This window comes from Podarcis cretensis (assembly GCF_951804945.1).
Source record: "Podarcis cretensis genome assembly, chromosome: 7".
In the NCBI taxonomy this organism is placed as follows: Eukaryota; Metazoa; Chordata; class Lepidosauria; order Squamata; family Lacertidae; genus Podarcis; species Podarcis cretensis.
Window position 1 is genome coordinate 6,998,956 of NC_137176.1, and position 20,884 is coordinate 7,019,839.

Consider the following 20,884-nt stretch of genomic DNA (forward strand, 5'->3'; position numbering starts at 1 on the left):
GTTTCTCCTCTACTGCAGGCATCGTCAGTGTAGTGCCCTCCAGATGTTGCTGGACTCCATCTTCCCTGACCACCGGCCATGCTGGACGGAACTGATGGAAGTTTGAGTCCAGCAACAGCTGGAGAGCACAACGTTGGATATAAAAGCAACGAAGACACAGTTCCATAGGACCGGGGGCACTTAGGAGTTTGTTCAGCCCCCCCCCCCAAATTCTGAATCTGAAGTGTTTCATACAAATTCCTAAAGAAGCAACACATCAGGGTGGATATTTTAAGATTAATTGATGTCATCCATAGAATCTCAGATTTGGTGCCAGTTCAGAACCTGGAGCACCCAAGAATTCAACTGGACATTTCATCTTACTTCATGCATTTGTCAGAAGAGAGGATGGGGAAATTATAGCTTCGATCAGTCTGGTGTTGACATTTTGTCTACATGTGGTCCTTGCAGAGCATCCTATTGCCTTACTGACTGCAGATCATAAACACAGCCAACATTTCAGCATTTCAGTACTAGTGTCCAGCACACTAAAAGAATTGGTGATGTGATGACTGGATCAGAGGCTGTCTGAAGGGTTCAGCCTTGCAAGACACTGACAGATTGTAATTACTCCAGATGTGGAGGACCGTATGTTAGGCCAAGCGGCAAAGGGTGTATGGAACAGTCAGGAAATGAGCAAAAGTATAAACTGGCTGAGCAATCAAGCTGGTGCTGAGATCATGTCTAAGCCATAACAAGGGTCGTCATGTGCACACATACATGTATACCATACTTCAGTGAAGGTATTTGTCGATGATGTCCAGTCGTATTCCCTCCACCAAAAAGCCAGCAAAACCTTCAACTGGACAGAAAGGCATTTGGCCCTGTGACAGCAGGTACATCTAATGGTAGATTGGCTGAGCGTCTGGACTAGTCCTTCACCCACAGATTATGCAGTGCTTCAGAAAACCAGTGCGGCATCTGTTTTCAGTGAGGCAAACTGACAGATACAGAGATTCATGTCAAGGTACCAGCATCCCAAAGAAGAGGACGTAAACATCCTGGAAAAACAACGGCCAGTGGGACTTGTGTATGCTTTTTCAGGGTGTTGAAGTAACTCAAACGAGCAGCAGAGATCATTCTGATTATGCATCAGTAGTCCAGGAGCCTGTGGTTCCTAAATCTGGTAGAAATTGTTGGAGGAAAGCAAGTCCATTTCCTTCTCTTAAATTCATAGTCAGTGCATGTGTTACTTTAAACCAGCAGAGGCCACTGTATTCTACAGCAATCTAGTCAGCACTTGCATGTCTTTGTTTTGTTTAAGTTTACACCACCCCTGACAGCTGAGCCAGTTTGTTTGTTCTTCTCTCCAGCCAAGATGCTTTCAGCTTTCTTGCATTTCCACTCATCCTGCATGAATAAAGCCTTTGAACTTTAATTCACACAAGCTGCAAGAGAAATAACAGTCAAGACACATTGGAATCTACTGGAAAGGGTGGATTTGCTTTCTCAATGACCAGTCCTCTTTCTTCAACTCTAAATATGCCTTGACTGCGTAGAGGCTGAAAATATCTGACTGCAGTAACTTGGATAATCGCACAGTTTTTGAAGCCCTCTTTGCTTTGAGGGAAAAAATCGATGGGAACACCTGGAAGGCCTTTGTATAGTGGTACACTTTGAAAAACAAAGCTTAAGGCCTTGAGAAGTCTTGTTAATCTTAAGAGATTTTAGAGGATTAGTCTGGTCTTACGCACAGCAACCCAGGTCATGTGGGTGGGGAGGGGGGGTTGCAGTGATTTTTAGGAAGTCATTAGTCTGCACCAGGCGTCCTATTGGGAAGACCCAGTTTTCTGAGTGCATGTTCTGGAAGTTGGGCAATAGGGGCAGTACAGGATTCCTACTGGTGTACCGACCTCCCTGCACCAAGGATTCCCTGCCCGAGCTGCTTCAGGTCGTGGCGGATATGCTCCTGGAGACACCTAGCTTGGTTGTCCTGGGGGATTTTAACATCCATGCCGACACGACCTTACAAGGGGCCGCTCGGGACTTCGTGGAAAGCATGGCCTCCATGGGGCTGTCCCTGAATAAGTCTGGCCCAACTCATAGCCTCGGACATGCCTTAGACTTGGTGTTTACCTCTACGGATGTTGGTGATCTGATATTAACTAAAAGCGAAACAAAAGAAGTGCCATGGTCAGATCACTTCCTGGTGCAACTGGACTTCTCCGCAACCCTTCCCCTCCGCAGGGAGGTGGGACCGATTCGGATGGTCCGCCCCCGCCACTTAATGGATCCAATTGGCTTCCAGAGAGTGGTAGGGGATGCTTTATCCCAAGTTGATGGCCTTTCAGCTGATTCCCTGGTGGCACACTGGAATGCGGAGTTAACCAGGGCTATTGACTGTCTGGCTCCGAAGCGCCCTCTCCGATTGCATGGAGCCCGGACAGCCCCGTGGTTTTCCCCGGAGCTGAGGGTGATGAAACAATTGTTGAGACAGCTAGAGCGCCGGTGGCGGAAAACTCATTCTGAATCAGACCGGACACGGGTTAGAGCTCAACGTCGAGCCTACCAAGTGGCAATGGCGACGGCGAAGAGGGCCTTCTTCGCCGCCTCCATTGCATCTGCAGAAAACAGCAGCAGGAGACTTTTTCAGGTGGTTCTCAGTTTATCGGAACCACCTGTACCACCGGGGCCTGGTAGGGACCCCAAGATCTCCTGCAATGCTTTTGCAAAGTTTTTTGCAGATAAATCGCTCAGATTCAGAAGGAGGTAGACTCCACAGTGGGAGCAGGGCCAGGGCGGGAGAGTGCTAGAGTTCTGTCTGGTCCTGTACTGTAGTTCTTTTTTACTGCAATTCTTGGAGTCGAGTCTGGCAAAAGGATGAGTTGCTTCTGGTTTTTCAATAAAAGGATGAGTTGCTTCTGGTTTTTCAATAATGAGTTGTTACCAACAGGCTCAGTTCAGCTGGCCCTCTGACCACCAGCTTGGATGGCTTTATAAAAGGATTAGACAAATGCATGGAGGAAAAGGCTTTCAATGATTGTTAGTCATGGTGACTGTGTAATGCCTTGAATCTGAAATGCAGCACATCTTAACTCTGGTCAGTTGCAACAAACTGATTTCAAACTATAACTTATGAGATTAGCTTGATTCAAGTAATCATGATTAACATAAACACTGCTTAAAGTTTGAAATAAATGCTAAATGCTAATCTACCGTATCTGATTCCTTCAACTTTGCTCAGCAGCAGATAGTGCAACAAATGTGGTCTCATTGCATGTGCAAAGAGGAAGTGCATCGTGACACAATCTGTCTTCATTAAGAAGAGACTACTTCTTGTTACCTGTATTTTTCATGGGTCTTTTTATTTATTAAAATTCTATTAGCATTTAATTACTTTTTAGTTATTATCTTTTCTATTTTTTGTATTTTATTTGTATTTGTGTACTTTATTTTGCATTTTTGCATTTTACAATGTATTAACAACAAAATAAATCTAAACAAATTCATCCTACATTTTCTTCAACTTCCCTCCCCCCCTCTGCAGTTCCTTATTTTATATCATTTTCTTACTGCATAACCAATTCAAACCTATTTACAAATTTATTCTTTATGTTCCCTTTTTAAATATTTCTTGCTGCACGTGTTTATGTCAATCCTGCTAACATTTTTAATTGTTTAAAGTTGGTCTTCATATATTCAGCATACTTTCCCCATTCCGTTAAAAAAATGTCTCTCATCCTGATCTATAATTCTTCCGGTAACTTTTGCCATCTCTGCGTATCCCATCAGTTTTAGTTGTCAATTGTCTTTCATTGGAACTGCTTCTTTCCATCTTTGGGTATATACCATTCGGGCAGCTGTAGTAGCATACATAAATATATATTTTTCCTGTTCTTTGGGTGCCTCTCTACCGATGACACCTGAAAGGAAAGCTTCTGGTTTTTTAACAAAAATTATTTTCAACATTTCTTTCCAATTCTTTATAAATCATTTCCCAGAAGACTTTTGCTATGTTACATGGCCACCACATTTGAAAAAAGTGCCTTCCTTCTCTTGACACTTCCAGCAGGTATTTGATTCCACCTTATACATTTTAACTGGCTTACTAGGGCTGCCCTAGGCCCCTTTGGGAGAAGGGGGGGATATATGTTTTGTTGCTTTTTAGAAATAGCAGAAGCTGAGTGTATTTTTGCCAAAAGTGCATATATATATACAATTTTCTTTATCAGTTTTAATGCAATTTCTCTTACGTGTTTGCACAATGTTTTTAGATCTTACAATACATCTGTTCCCGTAGTCTAGAGAACCTTGAATTTAAACATTTTGGTGGGTTATAGCTTTTGTTAACAGAGACTCACTATGTCAGCACTTTAAACTTCCTCTTATTTTCTTTCCTTTAGGTATTCTAGAGTGGCCATTTTGGACTAAACTAGTAGTGGTAGCTATTGGTTTCACTGGAGGAATTTTGTTCATGTATGTTCAGTGCAAAGTCTACATACAGCTTTGGAAAAGACTTAAGGCTTACAACCGTGTTATATATGTTCAGAACTGTCCAGAAACAAGCAAAAAGAACATATTTGAAAAACCCGTGCTTATTGAACCAAATCTTGAAAATACAGATATGCTTGCGAGTCATCATGCAGAAATGAGCAGTTTACATTATACAGAGCCTGAAGACTCCAGGGCAAACATTCTTCATATCTAGCATATTTCCCTCCATGAAGATCTGCACCAGCATTGTTTACCCTGCTCAGCAGCTCAAAATCAGCAAAGGTTGAGCTGGTGCAGCTTTTTATTCTTTTGCACTTAATAAACACATTACCAGGGTTGCAAATCTCAAGCTGACCTGAAAGAAATACAGGATTGATTGCAAGATTTGTAAATGAGGTGAAATGTCCTTGTCCTCTGTAAGGAATTGTCAGTTTTTGGAGCCTACTTCCCCCGTCCCCCCAAAAAACCCATCCTCCGCTATTCCAGGGCCATGTAAGAACTGATGAAGCAACCATTACTGCGTGAAACAACCAAAAGCGACCTCTAGGAGCTAAAGCATGCCATCTTTATCCATAAATGATATGTCTAAATGCTTCCCAGCTACGTAAAAAGAAAAAACTTACTTGCAAGGGATGGACAGACCCATTACAGACTACTTGGGGATGCGACTAAGTCCATCCCATCCTTTAAAATCTCTGTTCGAAAAATAAAAGTACTTAAAAAGCTGTCTGGGGGCTCCAGCCTCAAATCTGTTCCCCCCAAAAAGCCCTTTTGCAAAACTCCAGAAGTCTTCCAGCCACTTGCAGCGTAGAGCACCTAGTGTGGGGGCTTCATACTGTGGTGTGTTTTGAGTAGAATAGAGAGCAGCAGGACTTGATGGCTTTCTGTCGCTCTCATGGTGCTGGAACATCAGCAGGTTCCATCTCTCAGAAGGAGACTCGCTCTGTTGGGTGCACACAATGTCAAAAACCCATCACGGGAGCTGTTCTAAGCTGTGAGCATCTGGAAGACTTCTGGAGCTCTTATTTTGGAGAAGCAAACTTCTAAAAGGAAAAACTGCTAGAGGCAGCACTGGAGTCTGCAGACCACCCTATTATTATGAGACCTGCAGGGCTGCACATTCCAAAATGAAAAAAAAAAAAATATCTGGGACATGAGCCTCCCTGATCGAATCCACTTAGGAACCAGTTCTGGTCCACTTAGGAACCAGTTCTACACGTTTCTCCTCCATCCCTACTTCCTGCAAACACAAAACAAGCATATCAGGAAGGCGGCTCACCAGCACAACCACCACTTGTAAGCCTGCAAGTCCTAATGTACAGTGGTGCCTCGCAAGACGAAAAGAATCCGTTCCGCGATTCTCTTCGTCTAGCGGTTTTTTCGTCTTGCAAAGCAAGCCCATTGACGGCTTAGCGGATTAGCGCTATTAGCGGCTTAGCGGATCAGCTGATAAGCAGCTTAGCGGCTTAGAAAAAGGGGGGGGGAGGAAAAAAAAGTCGGAAAAACTCGCAAGACATTTCGTCTTGCGAAGCAAGCCCATAGGGAAATTCGTTTTGCAAAGCGCCTCCAAAACGGAAAACCCTTTCGTCTAGCGGGTTTTCCGTCTTGCGAGGCGTTCGTCTTGCGGGGCACCACTGCAGTTCTAATATTACCTCAAGCAATCTGCTTAAGTTCCAGCTGTGAGATGTTGCTGAATATTATAACAGGAAAAAAGAGGTTGCAAAGCATAGAGCACTTTAAGGGAGCAATCCTTCCTATCGAGGGAGAGAGATCTGTGGCAACCCAGAGCAGGAAGTGGTGTGGTTCACCCCTCCCTTTGTTCTTCATTGTGTTCCCTCCCATTGCAGCCAGTGGGAGAGAATTAACTGCACCAGCACTAAAGGACCTTTTTGGAGAAGTGCCGGGGGAACAAGTAGCCATATTATCCTGCAGACCCACAAACTCCCTGGTCACACATCCAGCAACTGCTGTTCCTTGCTCAGTCATAATCAGAGCAGTGACAACAACATAGATTTTCACCATCACACTTGCAAAGCTTACAGCAGACTGTAAGGTCCACAGCATCTTACGACCCCTTTGCCACCCTTTCAAGGGAGCATAGGATTGCTCCCTTAATTGTTATTATTTTATTTTAGAAAAATTAAACAATTTCTTTTTGGTTTGTTCCTTTGACTTAATCAAGACTCAGTTGCAACATAGAGCTAACCACTTGCCTTAAAACAACGAAAAGGAGACATGGTTTATATTAAGGATCTACAAACATTCTTAAGCCTAACACTACAAGTTCTCTGGGCATTTTTCCAGGAGTACATTTTTTTCTGGGAATATTGCACATTTGAGTTTTGTAACAAGGAAAAATTGATATAACCATAGATTAAATGTAGACTCATTTCAGTGTTTTGAATTGCTTGTCTGAAGAGTGAAGACTCATTCGATAGGCTAATTTCTTATACAGAGAATTGCAAAGGGAATTTTGATGCTGCATTTTGAAGGCCTTGGGACGCTGCTTGTATGTATGTTTTCTGTTATTTCCACCTGGGAATTTCAAGTAGAACATTTAACAAGAATTCATAAAGTGAACTGTGTGATGTTGGTTGTTCTGATCAGCTGATCACACTTCCTAAAGGGGATTAGGATCCTTTAAAATAACTTGAAAAATACATTGGTCCATGTGGCCACATACAACTCTGTTTTCCATTTTGACTGTTTCAATATTTTCTATAAATTTCTGATTTATTTCCAAAGAACTTTTGCAAATCAAAGTTCTCTAACAAAGGTGTTTAGACCAACAACATTAGTTAATGTAATAAACACAACCAGTGACTGTGAACTTATTTGTATCAAACTTAAATGTACTTTACTGTTTACTATGAAGACCATGACATGTGTATGATTTAGTATTTAACATCGTATTGCTTTGTAAATTTATGAAATCTTAATTGTAGTGCAGTCCAAAGATGGGGAGGGAGGGGAATATGAAAGTGGTTATATTACTCAAGAGCGTGGCTGGATATCTCCAGTTTGGGTGTGTGTCAGGGGGGCGGTGGACCTTCAAATGCTCTCCATTTTGGTTGGCCCTGCTGATGTTGGATCTCCAACGATGGCTTGGCCAGGGCATTGGAGGAGCCAGAAGTTGGGAGGTTGCTTCTGACATCAGATCTCTGTCCCCAGCATTGGAGGAGTTGATCTGATTTGTCCTAGGGGCCCTTAGGATTGCATGCCAAGTGCCTTAATTTTTACTCAAACAATAATTCTAAGCATATCACTTGTTAAGAGTTCCAGCCTACTGAATTTTAAGGTATATCTTTTTTCTAGTTGAGAAAATAGGAAAAGAACATTGTAGCGAACAAATTTTACCTGCTCTTAAAAACAGGGCAAATGTTTAGTTTTAGAGGGGGGGCTTCTGTGGGGCAGAAAAGCAGGTTGTCTGACTGCCAACGGCTAAAAGGCCTTTCCTTTCCTAGCACCACTGCTTCAATAATCTTTGCAGTGCCCATCATGTTTCTGCTGCAAGATCTCCCATGATGGAAGTGTACCTGCCTGAATTTCAGTGTGAGTTCTGACAAAATGTGTTTAAAGAAAAAAGACTTGAGAGGCTGCGTTCATGAAAAGCGGTGCACTTTAAAATAGCAAGCATTATTTTCAAAGATTATTAAAGAGCCCTTTCTATAAAGAGCCTTATCCAAAATGACATTTCTGAGCTGTCGCAGTGGAGAAGAGAAGAAACTGTGCTATAACAGTAAGACGCTTTACATGATGCAAAGGCCAGGGAGTTCTGGTGGAGGGAACCTAATTTACAGATTTCTCTAAACATAATACTTTAAGATTGCAGTTATGTCCGTCCCTTTGACAACAACCCCCCCCCCCTCAGTATTTGGCCTAGCTAAATCATGAACTTCTTGAAATGTTAGTAAGCCTCCAAAATATTCAGTCTCATATTCATTTATGTCACAAGTTTAAGATATTAGCACCACTCCCTTTGCTATTTAATCAGCTGGGTTTCTTCGAATTCCTTATCTGCACTGTATGTTATATTTTCCTGCTTTGAAGAATGTACTATAAGTGCATTTGGACAAAAGATTTTGGCACTGACAAAGATTGCCTAGCTAAAAACAAAGTGGAAAGTGGAAGAATTTTAAAGAAAAATCATGAGCCTGAATAAATTCTATTGCATCTTTTCATACTTTTAACATACTGTGAGAGGCAGGCAAGCAATAATGATACAGATTACCAAACAAGCTTATTACACAGCAAGAGTCTTACAAGGTTTGGGAATACAAAAGAGGACACAATGTGAGTTATAAAGATATGCAATTTTACAGTTTTCTATCATTAAAAAAAAATGAATTAACTACTAATGGATTGTTTTACAAGTCTTGTTTTAATTTTTTCCCAGGATACAGAGAGGATGTTCAAAAGATGCAGAACGGAATGACTAATTCTTTCCGCATAGGAGAGTCATTTGCTGTGCCCAAATGCCAAGCTCAGGGCTGGCAAGGGGCTTTGTGCAGAAGCTCCCCAGGGCCTCACAGCCTGGGGCAGCACTGGGGGCAGGCAGGTTTGGTTTGCCCGTGGGGCAGAGATTTGCATGCCTGCTCTGAGACCTGTTGCAAACCAATAGGACTGGTGGTACTGACTGTTCCTTGAATACGAAGGACATGTATTTCTCAACATTGAGTAATTTAGTTCAAATCTTTTAAGAAAGGCAGGTGGGGGGTGACTCACCAAACTGTCTCCCAGTAATTTGTCTTGTTCCCACAAAAAATAGATATGTATGGCATCTTTTAGGTAAGTTAGAACAATAGTTTGAAGAGAAGCAGGTCCTCAGTCCTTGTAGCCAATGCAGGCTGGCTTTCTCAATAGTACAATTGATCAATGGCGACGACGATGTTTTACAAAAGTATATTAGCAGTCCACCAAAAAAAGTTGTGTTGCATTTGTTGAAGTCTCATCTGACTTTGGAGGAAAACTTTACAGCCAGTTCACTGGATAAATGACAAATGGCTGTTGTTCCTTATAATGATGCAAAAATTTGAACTGCACTTGCAGGCTGTCTTTTATATTCAATATTTACATAAAGGGAGTACAACAGTGTTGTATTTTGTCCCCACTACTGTTTTTATGTAATAACCTTCATATACGAACTCACTTCTCTCCCTGACTCCCCTCAATTGATAATCGAAACGTTCTAATGGAGAAGATTGCTTCTCCAATCTGAAATTTATTGTAAGCAGGAAGATTTATACTGTAATAAGAACAAAGTGGTGGTGTTTCTTAAAAGGCATAAGTGGGTCCCGAATGGTCAAACGGTGTTGCTTCATTTTTGTGAAAACGCCCTGTGGCACACACCCATTTGGAAGCAATTAAAATGTCACCTACCCATTCATTGGATGCTATAAAGACACTTTATTGTGACCCTTAGGTCATCATTTGTTAGAAATGACAATAAAAATTTTTGTTGCTAAAACTGTCTCTTGCTTTTTATATGGTGCAGCAACTGGAGTAGCTCTGGATAAACTGGATACACAGTCATACCTTGGAATTCAAATGGCTTGGTTGCCGAATGTTTCAGCTCCCGAACGATCAAAAACCGGAAGTCATTGTTCCGGTTTTCAAACATTCTTTTGGAAGCCAAACACCCAGCAGGCCTTCTGCGGCTTCTGATTGGCTGTAGGAAGCTCCTGTAGCCAATCGGAAGCTGTGCCTCAGTTCCTGAACGTTTTGGAAGTCAAACAGACTTCCGGAACGGATTGTGTTTGACTTCCAAGGTACTTCTGTATTGTAAAATAAGTTCCTACATAATACTATTTAGAATCCCGCAAAATTCACCTGGTAGCTGGTGCATTACTTCTGAAGATCTCTAAAAGCACTTATTCATAAATCTGTGGTTTTATCCTGAAATGATTTGGGGAACTTTGCAATTTTAAAGGCTGACAGCTTGAATTTTTGCTCTGGAGTTGCATTGTAATGGCCATTGGCTAAAAACACGAAACCAGACTTTTCAGGCATTTCTGGAAATTGCAGCCAAGACAGAATGTAGATAACATTGGACTCAAACTGACTCAAAATTGCTATCGTCAATAAATTGCTGGGGAAATGACTAGAGCAAGAGTCCCCAACTTTTTGGGGGGACCAGGGGCATGCTGGAATTTTGTGAAACTTTTGTGGGTACTGCTCCCAAATTGACTCCTGGAGGGTTGTAACCAGCCACAAGATAATCTCTAGGCAGACCACGCACAAACCCCTTTTGCCACAAAAAAAAAAAGGCTTTCTACTCACCATGCAGAGCAGCAAGAATCCTTCTGCCAAAAAAGTCAAGGGATGCAGAGGGAATGGAGTGCTATGGGTCTCGGGATGTTATTACTGGGAGGAAAAGGGCTAGGAGAACAGGAAGGGCTGGAAGAGGTCAAGGAGGAGGCATGCATGGGGAAAGGATGGGTTGGGAAGCCACTCAGATTATTCCGGTTTGCTGCACAGGTGATCAGGGTGAAGGAACAGAGTTTGATACCCTGTGATTAATGTTCTAAGCCTTTTAAAAATCAATTTCAGTTGGAATGGATAGGGAGCAAACTGGAAAATGTTTTGAGGCAGTCCCAAATAGTTTTATACAAGCTACAAAAAGAGTGAAAAGTCACACTGGTGCAGAAATAAAATGCTGTTTATTTATTTAATATCATTTATAAACCACTTTACTATTTTTACGAACACCTTAAAGCCATAACAATATCAAGCATAAAATATATTGGGGGGGGTGTGGTCTTGGAAACACACTGAGCTCATCGCTATTTTCAGACAACTAGTCTCCTGTTAAAATACAAAACAGAGGAAGAGAGAATCTTTCTCCTCAAGGACTTTAACCACCAGCTCCCACCACAATTGCCCTTGTTCTGTTGAAGATGGTGTCACCTCCAAGGGCTGCTTAGAGCTCTGCTCAGCTGCTCAGCTTCTGGGGAACTTGAGGGTTGCCTTACTTTCCTGCACATGAAGGGATGTGGTTTTAGGCTGGAAGTGCGTAAATGTTGGTTTACTACATTACATTTTGCCTGTTTGCCTGCGTTCCCATACCAGAATAGGAGATGCAGTGCTGGTCAGTTCACAGCGATGGCAGCGAGCACTACCTATTGGAAATGTTCCAAAGAAAATCCTAATGCCTTCCTTACCATGGTTCGTTTGTGAAGGACTGTGTTCTACTGATAGCAAAGGAAGCATGAAGCAGCTGGTGAAATACTGAAATCTCAGTGATATTTAATATACTATAGAAGTTGATTAACCGGGTTTTCGGGGGCGGACCCCAAATTACTCAAATTTTGAAAAAAGAGGATAACTTAATTTTGATAAAAATGAATTTGAGCAACCAGATTGCAATGGAATTGAGACCCGCTAAGAAGGCTTGAAATAGATTAGTGATCTTATTTTAGCAATTGTGGAACTGAAACTATGATATCTTGGAAGAGGAAGTCGTTGGATAAGCAAAAGTTCTTATGATTTTTGCAGTCAGCACTATGTAGTCCACTGTGGTGAACAGAAAACTGATGAGCTTTTAGTTATCTGAAAAATAGGAAGTGGTGCTCGTCTCTCACACGATCAAAACCCTGCATAATTTTCATGTAAAACAATTTAGACTGCAATCCTATGTGAATTTACGTTGGAATAAAACCATTGAGCTTAATAATAATAATAATAATAATAATAATAATAATAATAATAAATTATTTATATCCCGCCCTCCCCAGCCGAAGCCGGGCTCAGGGCGGCTAACAACAATAAAAGAAGACAACATTTTAAAATCATTTCATTAAAAAATTACTTCAAATCAAATTGATGGCAACCATTGGGTAGATTGCCAAAGGAGGGAGTCACAGGCTGTGATGGGTTTTACTTCCGAGCAGACATGCAGGCAATGTGCAGTGCACTAACTAAATCTATGCACTTCGCAAAGATTCGAACTTCGTATCACTGTTGCATTATACAACAGTATGTCAACTAGAATTAGTGGGTTTCCAGCAGAATAATTTAATTCAGATTCAAACTCCTAATCCGCCCTGTCTCCCTCCACCAGCCTCTGCCCACAGAAAGACATTCGCATTACTCCACTGGCATAAAGCTCTCTGTTCAACCAGCTCAAAAATGTGGGCAGGAGGCAGTAACCACCAGTAGTAGGTGTTCTGCCAGTGACAGCAGCGCACAGGCAGCCCCAAAATAGGGCATTTCGGAGGGGGTCTGATCCAGCTCAGGATCCACCCCTGAATAGCATTGGGTCCCATTGCTAGGCCAGCTCCAGGCTTTTGCCTGTCCTTTCTGCCCTAGCATGTGATGGGCTCTGTGATGGGCTGTCACTATTTGGCCAGGGCTTGGGTTGCTCTGCTATTTTATCAATCTCTTCCTAATTTAGTAAATAAGTGCATTTCAGGACCAGCTACATCATCTTTTTAAAAACACAACGCTTTTGCATGCTGAATAAGAATGACATTGTTTTTACATTATTTTAAATACTTCAGAACCAAACAAACAGGAAAGTGGGGACATTATAATCCACTTTATCCACTGAATATGTAGGGAAGGATTTTTGTTTACATGTTAAGGAATCACAGAAGCAGTTCAACAAAGTGCTTAAGGAAGCCGTAAAATCTTTCACACAACCTTCCAATGAAAGCTGGTATTTATATATTACCGTATTTTTCGCTCTATAACACGCACCCGACCATAACACGCACGTAGTTTTTAGAGGAGGAAAACAAGAAAAAAAATATTATAAACGAAACAGTGGATGTATGATTTTTATGGTTCATGCTGTGGCCACAGACATGTGATCTGACGGTGAGTTTGGGGTAGCCCAATGCAAAAATCCTGAGGATCCATGTGGATCCGTGCTTTGTGACCACGTTTTAAGTGGGGAGGGAAGGAAAAGCACTCAAGGGACAAGGAGCACGCGTGGGGTGTGTGGAGAAGGATGCTGCTAATAATGCAGAAGAAGGGGAGAAGGAGCACGCATGGGGTGGGTGGAGAAGGATGCTGCTAATAATGAAGAAGAGGGGGAGAAGGGGAGAAGGCTCCTCTCCTCTCCCACTTTGCTCCTTTAAAGCAAGCAGGCTCTCTGTCCCTCTCTCCTCCCCACTCAGTGGCTCTTCTCCCACTTTGCTGTTTCAAAGCGAGCCACGGAGGAGGGAAGGAAGGGGAACCATGGATCCTCTGCTCACGACTGCAGCAGATCCCCCCTGCCACCCGTAGGCATTCCCTCCATAACACGCACAGACATTTCCCCTTACTTTCTAGGCGGAAAAAAGTGAGTTATGGTGCAAAAAATACAGTATATTGTGGGTGGCCAAGGACCAATAGTACCACTCTTCTGACTTGGGGAGATAATGAGACCTTGTTTCCTGCTAGGCAACTGGTAGACCCCTTCCCCCCCGCAACTGGACATGTATGAGACTTGTAAGTATTCTTATCATTATAAAAATGAAAACCAGGAATGTCACAAGCATTTGAAGGGGGTCGTTGAAAATGTGACTGACCCCATTCGAAAGCCTGTGTGCATATCCAAAGCGAGCGGAGCTCATAACTCATAATTTGCTGAAAACTGCCAGGTCTAGCCAGCTCACCTTATGAAGGGTGAACCTCCAACTAGACTTTTGCAGCTCCAGCTCCCTGAAAGGAAACACAACTCTGCTGGGTGTGTGTGTGTGTGTGTGTGTGTGTGTGTGTGATGATCTGGGGATCTTCTTTCTGATGGCAAATGAACGGAGCAACGTATGTTGCTACTCGTCCTTCTGCCTCAGATAATATTGTGGGCCCTTTGGTGGCATGGAAATGTGAGGTAGGGTCAAGTTTCTGCTCAGACACTCCTTCGGCTTCAATCTTCCCCAGTTCCATGTCCCCCAGACCATCCTTAATGTCTTCATCTGTTGTTCTGAACCCCAAGAAAAGCAGACTAGAGACATTTTTTAATTGCTGGTGAGCTCCTGTAAAAACAACCAGACCAGCCAACAAACATTCCTTATGGAAATAATAATTTCACTCGGTTCCTAAAAACAAAAACTTACTGAAAAGGGGGTAACAGCTTCTAAAACAGAGGTGTTCTGACCACAAATAGGAAACAAATGTGTGGAATTGAGTTTCTCCACTGGTAGAGGTTCTGTTTTTAAGGTAAAAAAAATGTCCCTTAAGGTTTTGTATTTCCTGACAATTATAAAAATTATTATCAAACAGTAACACGGTATCAACTAATTATATATGAGGGATAGATATTCAAAGAAAACTTAAAACTACAATAGTATCTAGTACAAATTAAGACCCAATTTGGTTTGAAGCCAGCTGATTTGCTTGTAGATAATTTGCCATGATTGTCACTCCAGTTCACTGCCTTTTCAAGTCTTTGAAAAGGCTAATTCAAACAGCCACACTGTTAGGTATTTGATCCGGGGAAAGATAATAGTAGGGGAGTTTTTTGTTCCTGTTCCGCTCAGCAATGCAACTGGTAATTTCATCAAGATTCTTGCGGAATTTCCTCATGGCCTCTTTCACGGGCTTCTCTATGAAATGTTCATCTGGATACATCCCCAGAAACACCTAGTTGGAGAAGAAGTCACAAAACGTATCTGTTGGGAAATGTCTCAAAGAAATAATGCAGCTAATTTTGAGACACTGCAAAAATAGCCCCTTCCTCGTCTAGTGAGCAAATATGATATTTAAATATTAAATATATGTAATATAATATATTAAATATTAAATATTAGTCGCACCAACAGGGTAAAGAACAGCTTCTATCCGTGGGCTGTTGGGCTGCTGAATGAAAAGATAACAACAGGGCAACTGACTTTTGGGTTTGGTGGGTGTGCGTCAGTAAACGAGGGGAATTAAGACTAAGAGAGCTGAGTGGGGGGTGCTTGTGTAATCTCACTGTAAACACGTTGTACAAGTGACAATAAAGTATTTCCAGTCGTGACCGACTCTGGGGTTGCGGCGCTCATCTCGCTTTATTGGCTGAGGGAGCCGGCATACAGCTTCCGGGTCATGTGGCCAACATGACTATGCCGCTTCTGGCGAACCAGAGCAGCACATGGAAATGCCGTTTACCTTCCCGCCGGAGCGGTACCTATTTATCTACTTGCACTTTGACGTGCTTTCAAACTGCTAGGTTGGCAGGAGCCAGGGACTGAGGGATCGGCAAAAACTAAAGCATTTTTCAGTTCCTGTAATTAGAGCTGTCCAGAGGTATGTTTACGGGGAATGTTAACAGGTCCCAAATTTTGGACAACTCATCAAAATGCTCTGAAAGCACTATGGAAAAACATGGATTTCCAAGCTAAACACTGACCCTCAGTTTTGGCCTCATGCATTATGACTGAGATATACGAGGGGAATATCTCAGAAGTTTCACTTACTTCGTTCTCTTGAAACTGACTCAAGGCCCAAACAGCACCAAGATGCCAACAGGAGCGCCCTCTGTCCGGTAAACTCTCGACAATATACTCAATGGTGACGCTCCCCTTTTCTGTAGGGGGTGGGCGACGCATCGTTGGAGGGGCATTAGGAATCCAGGAACACCAGTCGTACTGGGAAAAACAGGACAGAGCCAGTAAGATATAGGAATCTCTATGAATCATAAAGGGTGCTTGTGTGGCTGGAAGACACTCCTGTTTATACAAAAAGGGTTTTTCATTGTAGCTTCAGTCCCATGCAGCATAATCCCACATTGGAACATGTTTTTTAGGGCTGCAGCTAGAAGGAGGAGACAGGATTCTCATTTCCACTTCCTCTTTGTTAATGCAGGATGAGCTAATATAAGAAGTCATAACTGAAAAGTCATGAAATTTAGTCCAGAGTCTGGAACGGGGCACTGGTTTTTGTTTTTTAGCCCACTTCCACCCCCACCCCCCACCCCGTGACTTACTCTTTAATGTCAGGCTGGTGTTAAAGGCAGTGGAGGGAGCAGGGAGTAGAAAACCCTAACGTCTAATACACTTCCTTTGGAGCAAGTCCTATGTATTCAGTAGGGCTGACTAAACCTGCTTTGGATTGGACTTTGTGTGGTAAAATAACTGTTTACGATGGTTTGGAAGGATGTACTGACACAGTCTGTTAAATGCAGGCATACTGCTGAAATGTGACTTAGCTGTGACTACAACACAACCCTATGCATTTACTCAGAAGTAACTCCCACTGCGTCCCGTGGAACTTTCTTTTATAGACGCATGCTCAGAACTGCAGCCAATTAGCTATCCTGTGTCCCACCAATGCAAAGAGCCAGCAGCTGCCACTAGCCTAAATAGCCCAAAATAACGCCCCAGATTAGCAGATTATCTTTAGGCGAAATAATACCTAAAGAGAAAATGGGCAACCTCCAAGAGAACAACAAGTTTAGCATCAATTGAGAATTGTGATTTGGCAACCTGCCCTTTCATAGCAGTTTCAGTTCACATGGTGCGCTGATTTTATGCATCAAAAGAAAAGCATAAAACGCAGATACCTAAAACAGAACTCTACGTGAACTGAACTATATAACATGATGTACCAATACGTGAGGTATTTTCCAAAATATAAACAGGTGTGTTACATACTAAGCTTGGATCCTAGAACAATAGGCAGGTAGGATCCTAGAATGCAAGAAGTGATTGGCTTGCAGGAGAAGACCAATCAGGCTCCAAGAGGGAAGCAGAATCAGCCAATCAGATGGGACTCATTGTGTAAATAATGTATATAAAAGCCTGAGGTTTGGGGGGAAATTCAATCACTGTTTTACAAGCTGCAATAAAGAGCATGAAATCACTACAGGACTCCGAGCATATTTCAAGGTGATGGGTGCAGAAACATGCATGTTGATGGTGGCAGCAATCCTCATTTCTCATGTTCTCAAAACTGTTATGTTAACTGTTACAAATACCGTGGTTTCCTGTACTTCACAGATGTGCAAACTTTGGCCCTCCTCTGCCCTCACCACATCTCAGTTCTGAGCATTTCCAAAGTCTTCCCTTTATTCTCTGGTGAAACTGCATTCAGATTATTGCTAATCTACTGCAATCCCTCCTTCCTCCCTTTTGTTTTGTTTTCTCTCCTTCTCAGTCTGGAATGCCTCTGACCTGGTGCACATATCATGTTAAGCTGTGGTTTAAATAAAAGTGAATTAACAGCCTGTGGCTTATTGTTCCATTTGAACACAGCACAATGCTTTAACTATGGCTTACTGATCTTAACATTCAGTGTGAACCTCTTCAGCTATGATTTAAGCGTTTCATTGGCCAAGCCCATGCCAAGCCAAATTGTCCACCAAGCAGCAAAGTTGCTAGGCTGGGAAGTAAAGCTGGATTTTAGCACTCAGATGCCCTTGTTGGTGCTTTTCTTGAAGCTGACACCAGGGCTAACTGCCAGCAGGATCCCTCCCAGCCCAACCTCCTTCAATTCAAGCTGAAGCTCGAGCTGCGCTTGAAAAGGGAACGTCTTTCAACTTCACTGCTAGATACTTGACTGGTGGTGTTGGTGAATAGGTTTTAGGCATTATGAAAGAAGACTTCTTTTTTAAAGAAAGACCTTGTAAATGTGTTCTTAGGATAAGGATGGTTACACAGGTGCTGTTTTGTTTCCTTTACCCTATTCCTAGCTTCCTCAAAACTGGTGCCCGCCAGATGTTTGGGGACAGAACTGCTATTAAAGGTAAAGGTACCCCTGGACCGTTAGGTCCAGTCACGAACGACTCTGGGGTTGCGGCGCTCATCTCGCTCTATAGGCTGAGGGAGCCGGTGTTTGTCCACAGACAGCTTCCGGGTCATGTGGCCAGCATGACTAAGCAGCTTCTGGCGAACCAGAGCAGCGCACGGAAATGCCGTTTACCTTCCCGCTGGAGCAGTACCTATTTATCTACTTGCACTTTGATGTGCTTTCAAACTGCAAGGTGGTCAGGAGCTGGGACTGAACAACGGGAGCTCAACCCGCTTGCGGGGATTCGAACTGCCAACCTTCCGATCGGCAAGCCCTAGGCTCAGTGGTTTAGACTGCAGAGCTACCCGCGTCCAAATCATCTGAAAGATAAAATTTTGGTTAGGCTGCTCTATGCCTTTTAACAGGCACTCAGGTGACCCCACCATTCCCATCGTTGATATTTCTTTATCAAACTGTAGACTACCTGGACTGGTGTGTAAACCCACTTTAGAAGTTCAAGGACAGAATTGCTTCCAGATAAACTGTACCTGACCAAAATTTACTGCTGCATGTTGTGCAGATGCTGTAAAGATCACTACGGTGAGATATTCTGACAGCTTCTGGCGTGTCTTTATTGTCTTAGGAAATCCTGAAAGAAGAAGAAAGTTAAATTAATAAGAGGAGTAGTAGTAGTGATAATATTAGTAATTAATAAACTAAAGGAAGGCTGTGGAACTTTTCTGAATTCTCCCCACCTGGAAACACAACAACATTTATTTTTCACTGTCCCATGAGATGAGACCAAATGGAAGGGGAGCTTGCCTGCTCTTGATAATAAATTAATAATATTTTTTTATTTATACCCTGCCCTTCCCGGTTTAAAAACTGGGCTCAAGGCGGCTAACAGCAAATATAAAACATTATTTAAAATGCAACTTAAAAACAGTATAAAACAACATAAAACACAACATAAAATGCAGCATCAATATCAATAAAATTCAAAAATTCAGGGGTCATTTTGGGGGAAAACACAAAACAAAAAACCCAGTCAGTAGACATCAAATGATCACCAGGGCTAACTGGCCAGGTTGGTCCTACTAGGGGCAGCAAGGAGACCAGGGAAGAATTTAAATGTGGGGTCCCAGAAAGGGTTTCTTCATAGAAGAGGAAAGGGGGAAAGGGAATAGAGGATCAGGCTAATTCAAACTGAAGGCCAGGCGGAATAGCTCTGTCTTACAAGCCCTGCCGAAGGAGATCAAGTCCTGCAGGGCCCTTGTCTCGTGGGACAGAGCATTCCACCAGGTCAGAGCCGTCACTGAAAAAGCCCTGGCCCTGGAGGAGGGTAGTCTGGCTTCCTTAGGGCCCGGGACCTTCAAGCTATTATTATTATTCATGGACCTTAGGGTCCTTTGCGGGACATACCAGGAGAGGCGGTCCCGTAAGTACGAGGGTCCTAGGTTACACTCCCTCTGAAGGAGCAGCTACAAAGGTTGGGGCTACTTATGGATCCTTTTCTGTTGCTTGAGCCTCAGGTGGCCTCAGTGGTGCAGATTGCCTTCCATCAGCTTTGGCTGGTAGCACAACTGCACCCCTGTCTGGACAGGGGCAGCCTAACTTCTGTTGTCTATGCTCTGGTAACCTCTAGTCTAGGCTGGATTGCTGAAATGTGCTATACATAGGGCTGCCTCGGAACACAGTTTGGAAGCTTCAGCTAGCGCAGAACTCAGTGGCCAGGTTGCTCATCGGAGCAAGAGGGTTTGAACAACTGCACTGGCTGCCAATTAGCTGCCAAGCTCAATTCAAATGCTGGTTTTGACCTATAAGCCTTAAACGGCTCAAGAGTGCAATGCCTCAAGGACCACCTTTCTCCATATGAACTTACTTGGACCCTGAGAACAACTATGATTAAGCTAATTTATTACAAAATAATACATATAAACCAGCCTACCAGATTACGGAAATTTTCACATTTTTTAAATGTTTTGCACTAAATTCATTGATAATGTCCAACCCTATGCTGCTTTCAACCTGATTAGTAAATAAAATTTGAATGCAGAAAGAAAGAACGAAAGAACGAACGAAAAAAAAGAAACATCTGGATTGATATAAACAATATATCGATTTGACTTGGATCTTAAAATGTTTTTATTCACTTTTTTTAAAAAAGCCCAAATTATTTATGTTAACTTTTATCACACATTATTATAGTGGCTAGAATAGGCATGAATAAAAATGTCCCTAATGCAAATAAATGGTAGAACACAATTAATGAATTTTTGATATTTTTTTCAAGAGATTAGCAGATACTTTATCAATTATGACATTGCTCATATTTCTTTTACAGCTGAGGTTTAGAGCACATATATGATATACTGAGAAATGCATGTTCTGCCTATTCTTTTGTTATTAATATCTTACTTTCTATAACTTTTGAATGGGTTGATAAGAAAGCATTGCATACATTTCAGATTGTCTTCCAAACTTCCCTTTATTCCAGGAGAAGAATGGATTCATTTGCTGGAAATTTTACATCTCCAACTCAGCTTCAGATCAAAGGAGGAATGCATTTCTGTTCATTAGCCAGCAATGCCACAGGGCAGAGAATCTGCCTAGCAGATCTCACCTGAAGCCTTGGTTCCTCTCAACCCATAAACATAGACGTCCTTCACAAAGGCCTGGAGTTCCACGTCTTCACAAACCATCTCTTCGCTATCGTAATAGAGGTCCACAACATCTGTCACAAAGCTGCAGAAAACAGAAAGGAAAGTGACTACAAGCT

General features: G+C 42.4%; 2 protein-coding genes across 2 annotated transcripts in view; one reads left to right on the forward strand and one right to left on the reverse strand.

Moving 5' to 3' along the window:
* LOC307219981 (uncharacterized protein) overlaps positions 1 to 9,940 on the forward strand; it is a 27,718-nt gene extending 17,778 nt beyond the window's left edge. The window contains exon 6 of the mRNA XM_079983599.1: positions 4,383 to 9,940. Coding sequence (XP_079839725.1) covers positions 4,383 to 4,687 — 305 coding nt within the window. The 3' untranslated portion in view covers positions 4,688 to 9,940. The remainder of the gene's footprint in view (positions 1 to 4,382) is intronic.
* Positions 8,615 to 20,884, reverse strand: part of ALOX5 (arachidonate 5-lipoxygenase) — a 39,835-nt gene continuing 27,565 nt past the window's right edge. Inside the window, exons 11-14 of the mRNA XM_079983572.1 lie at positions 20,729 to 20,850; positions 18,654 to 18,754; positions 15,855 to 16,025; positions 8,615 to 15,039 (exon numbers count right to left, since the gene is read on the reverse strand). Of these exons, the coding sequence (XP_079839698.1) occupies positions 14,860 to 15,039; positions 15,855 to 16,025; positions 18,654 to 18,754; positions 20,729 to 20,850 (574 nt within the window). The 3' untranslated portion in view covers positions 8,615 to 14,859. The remainder of the gene's footprint in view (positions 15,040 to 15,854; positions 16,026 to 18,653; positions 18,755 to 20,728; positions 20,851 to 20,884) is intronic.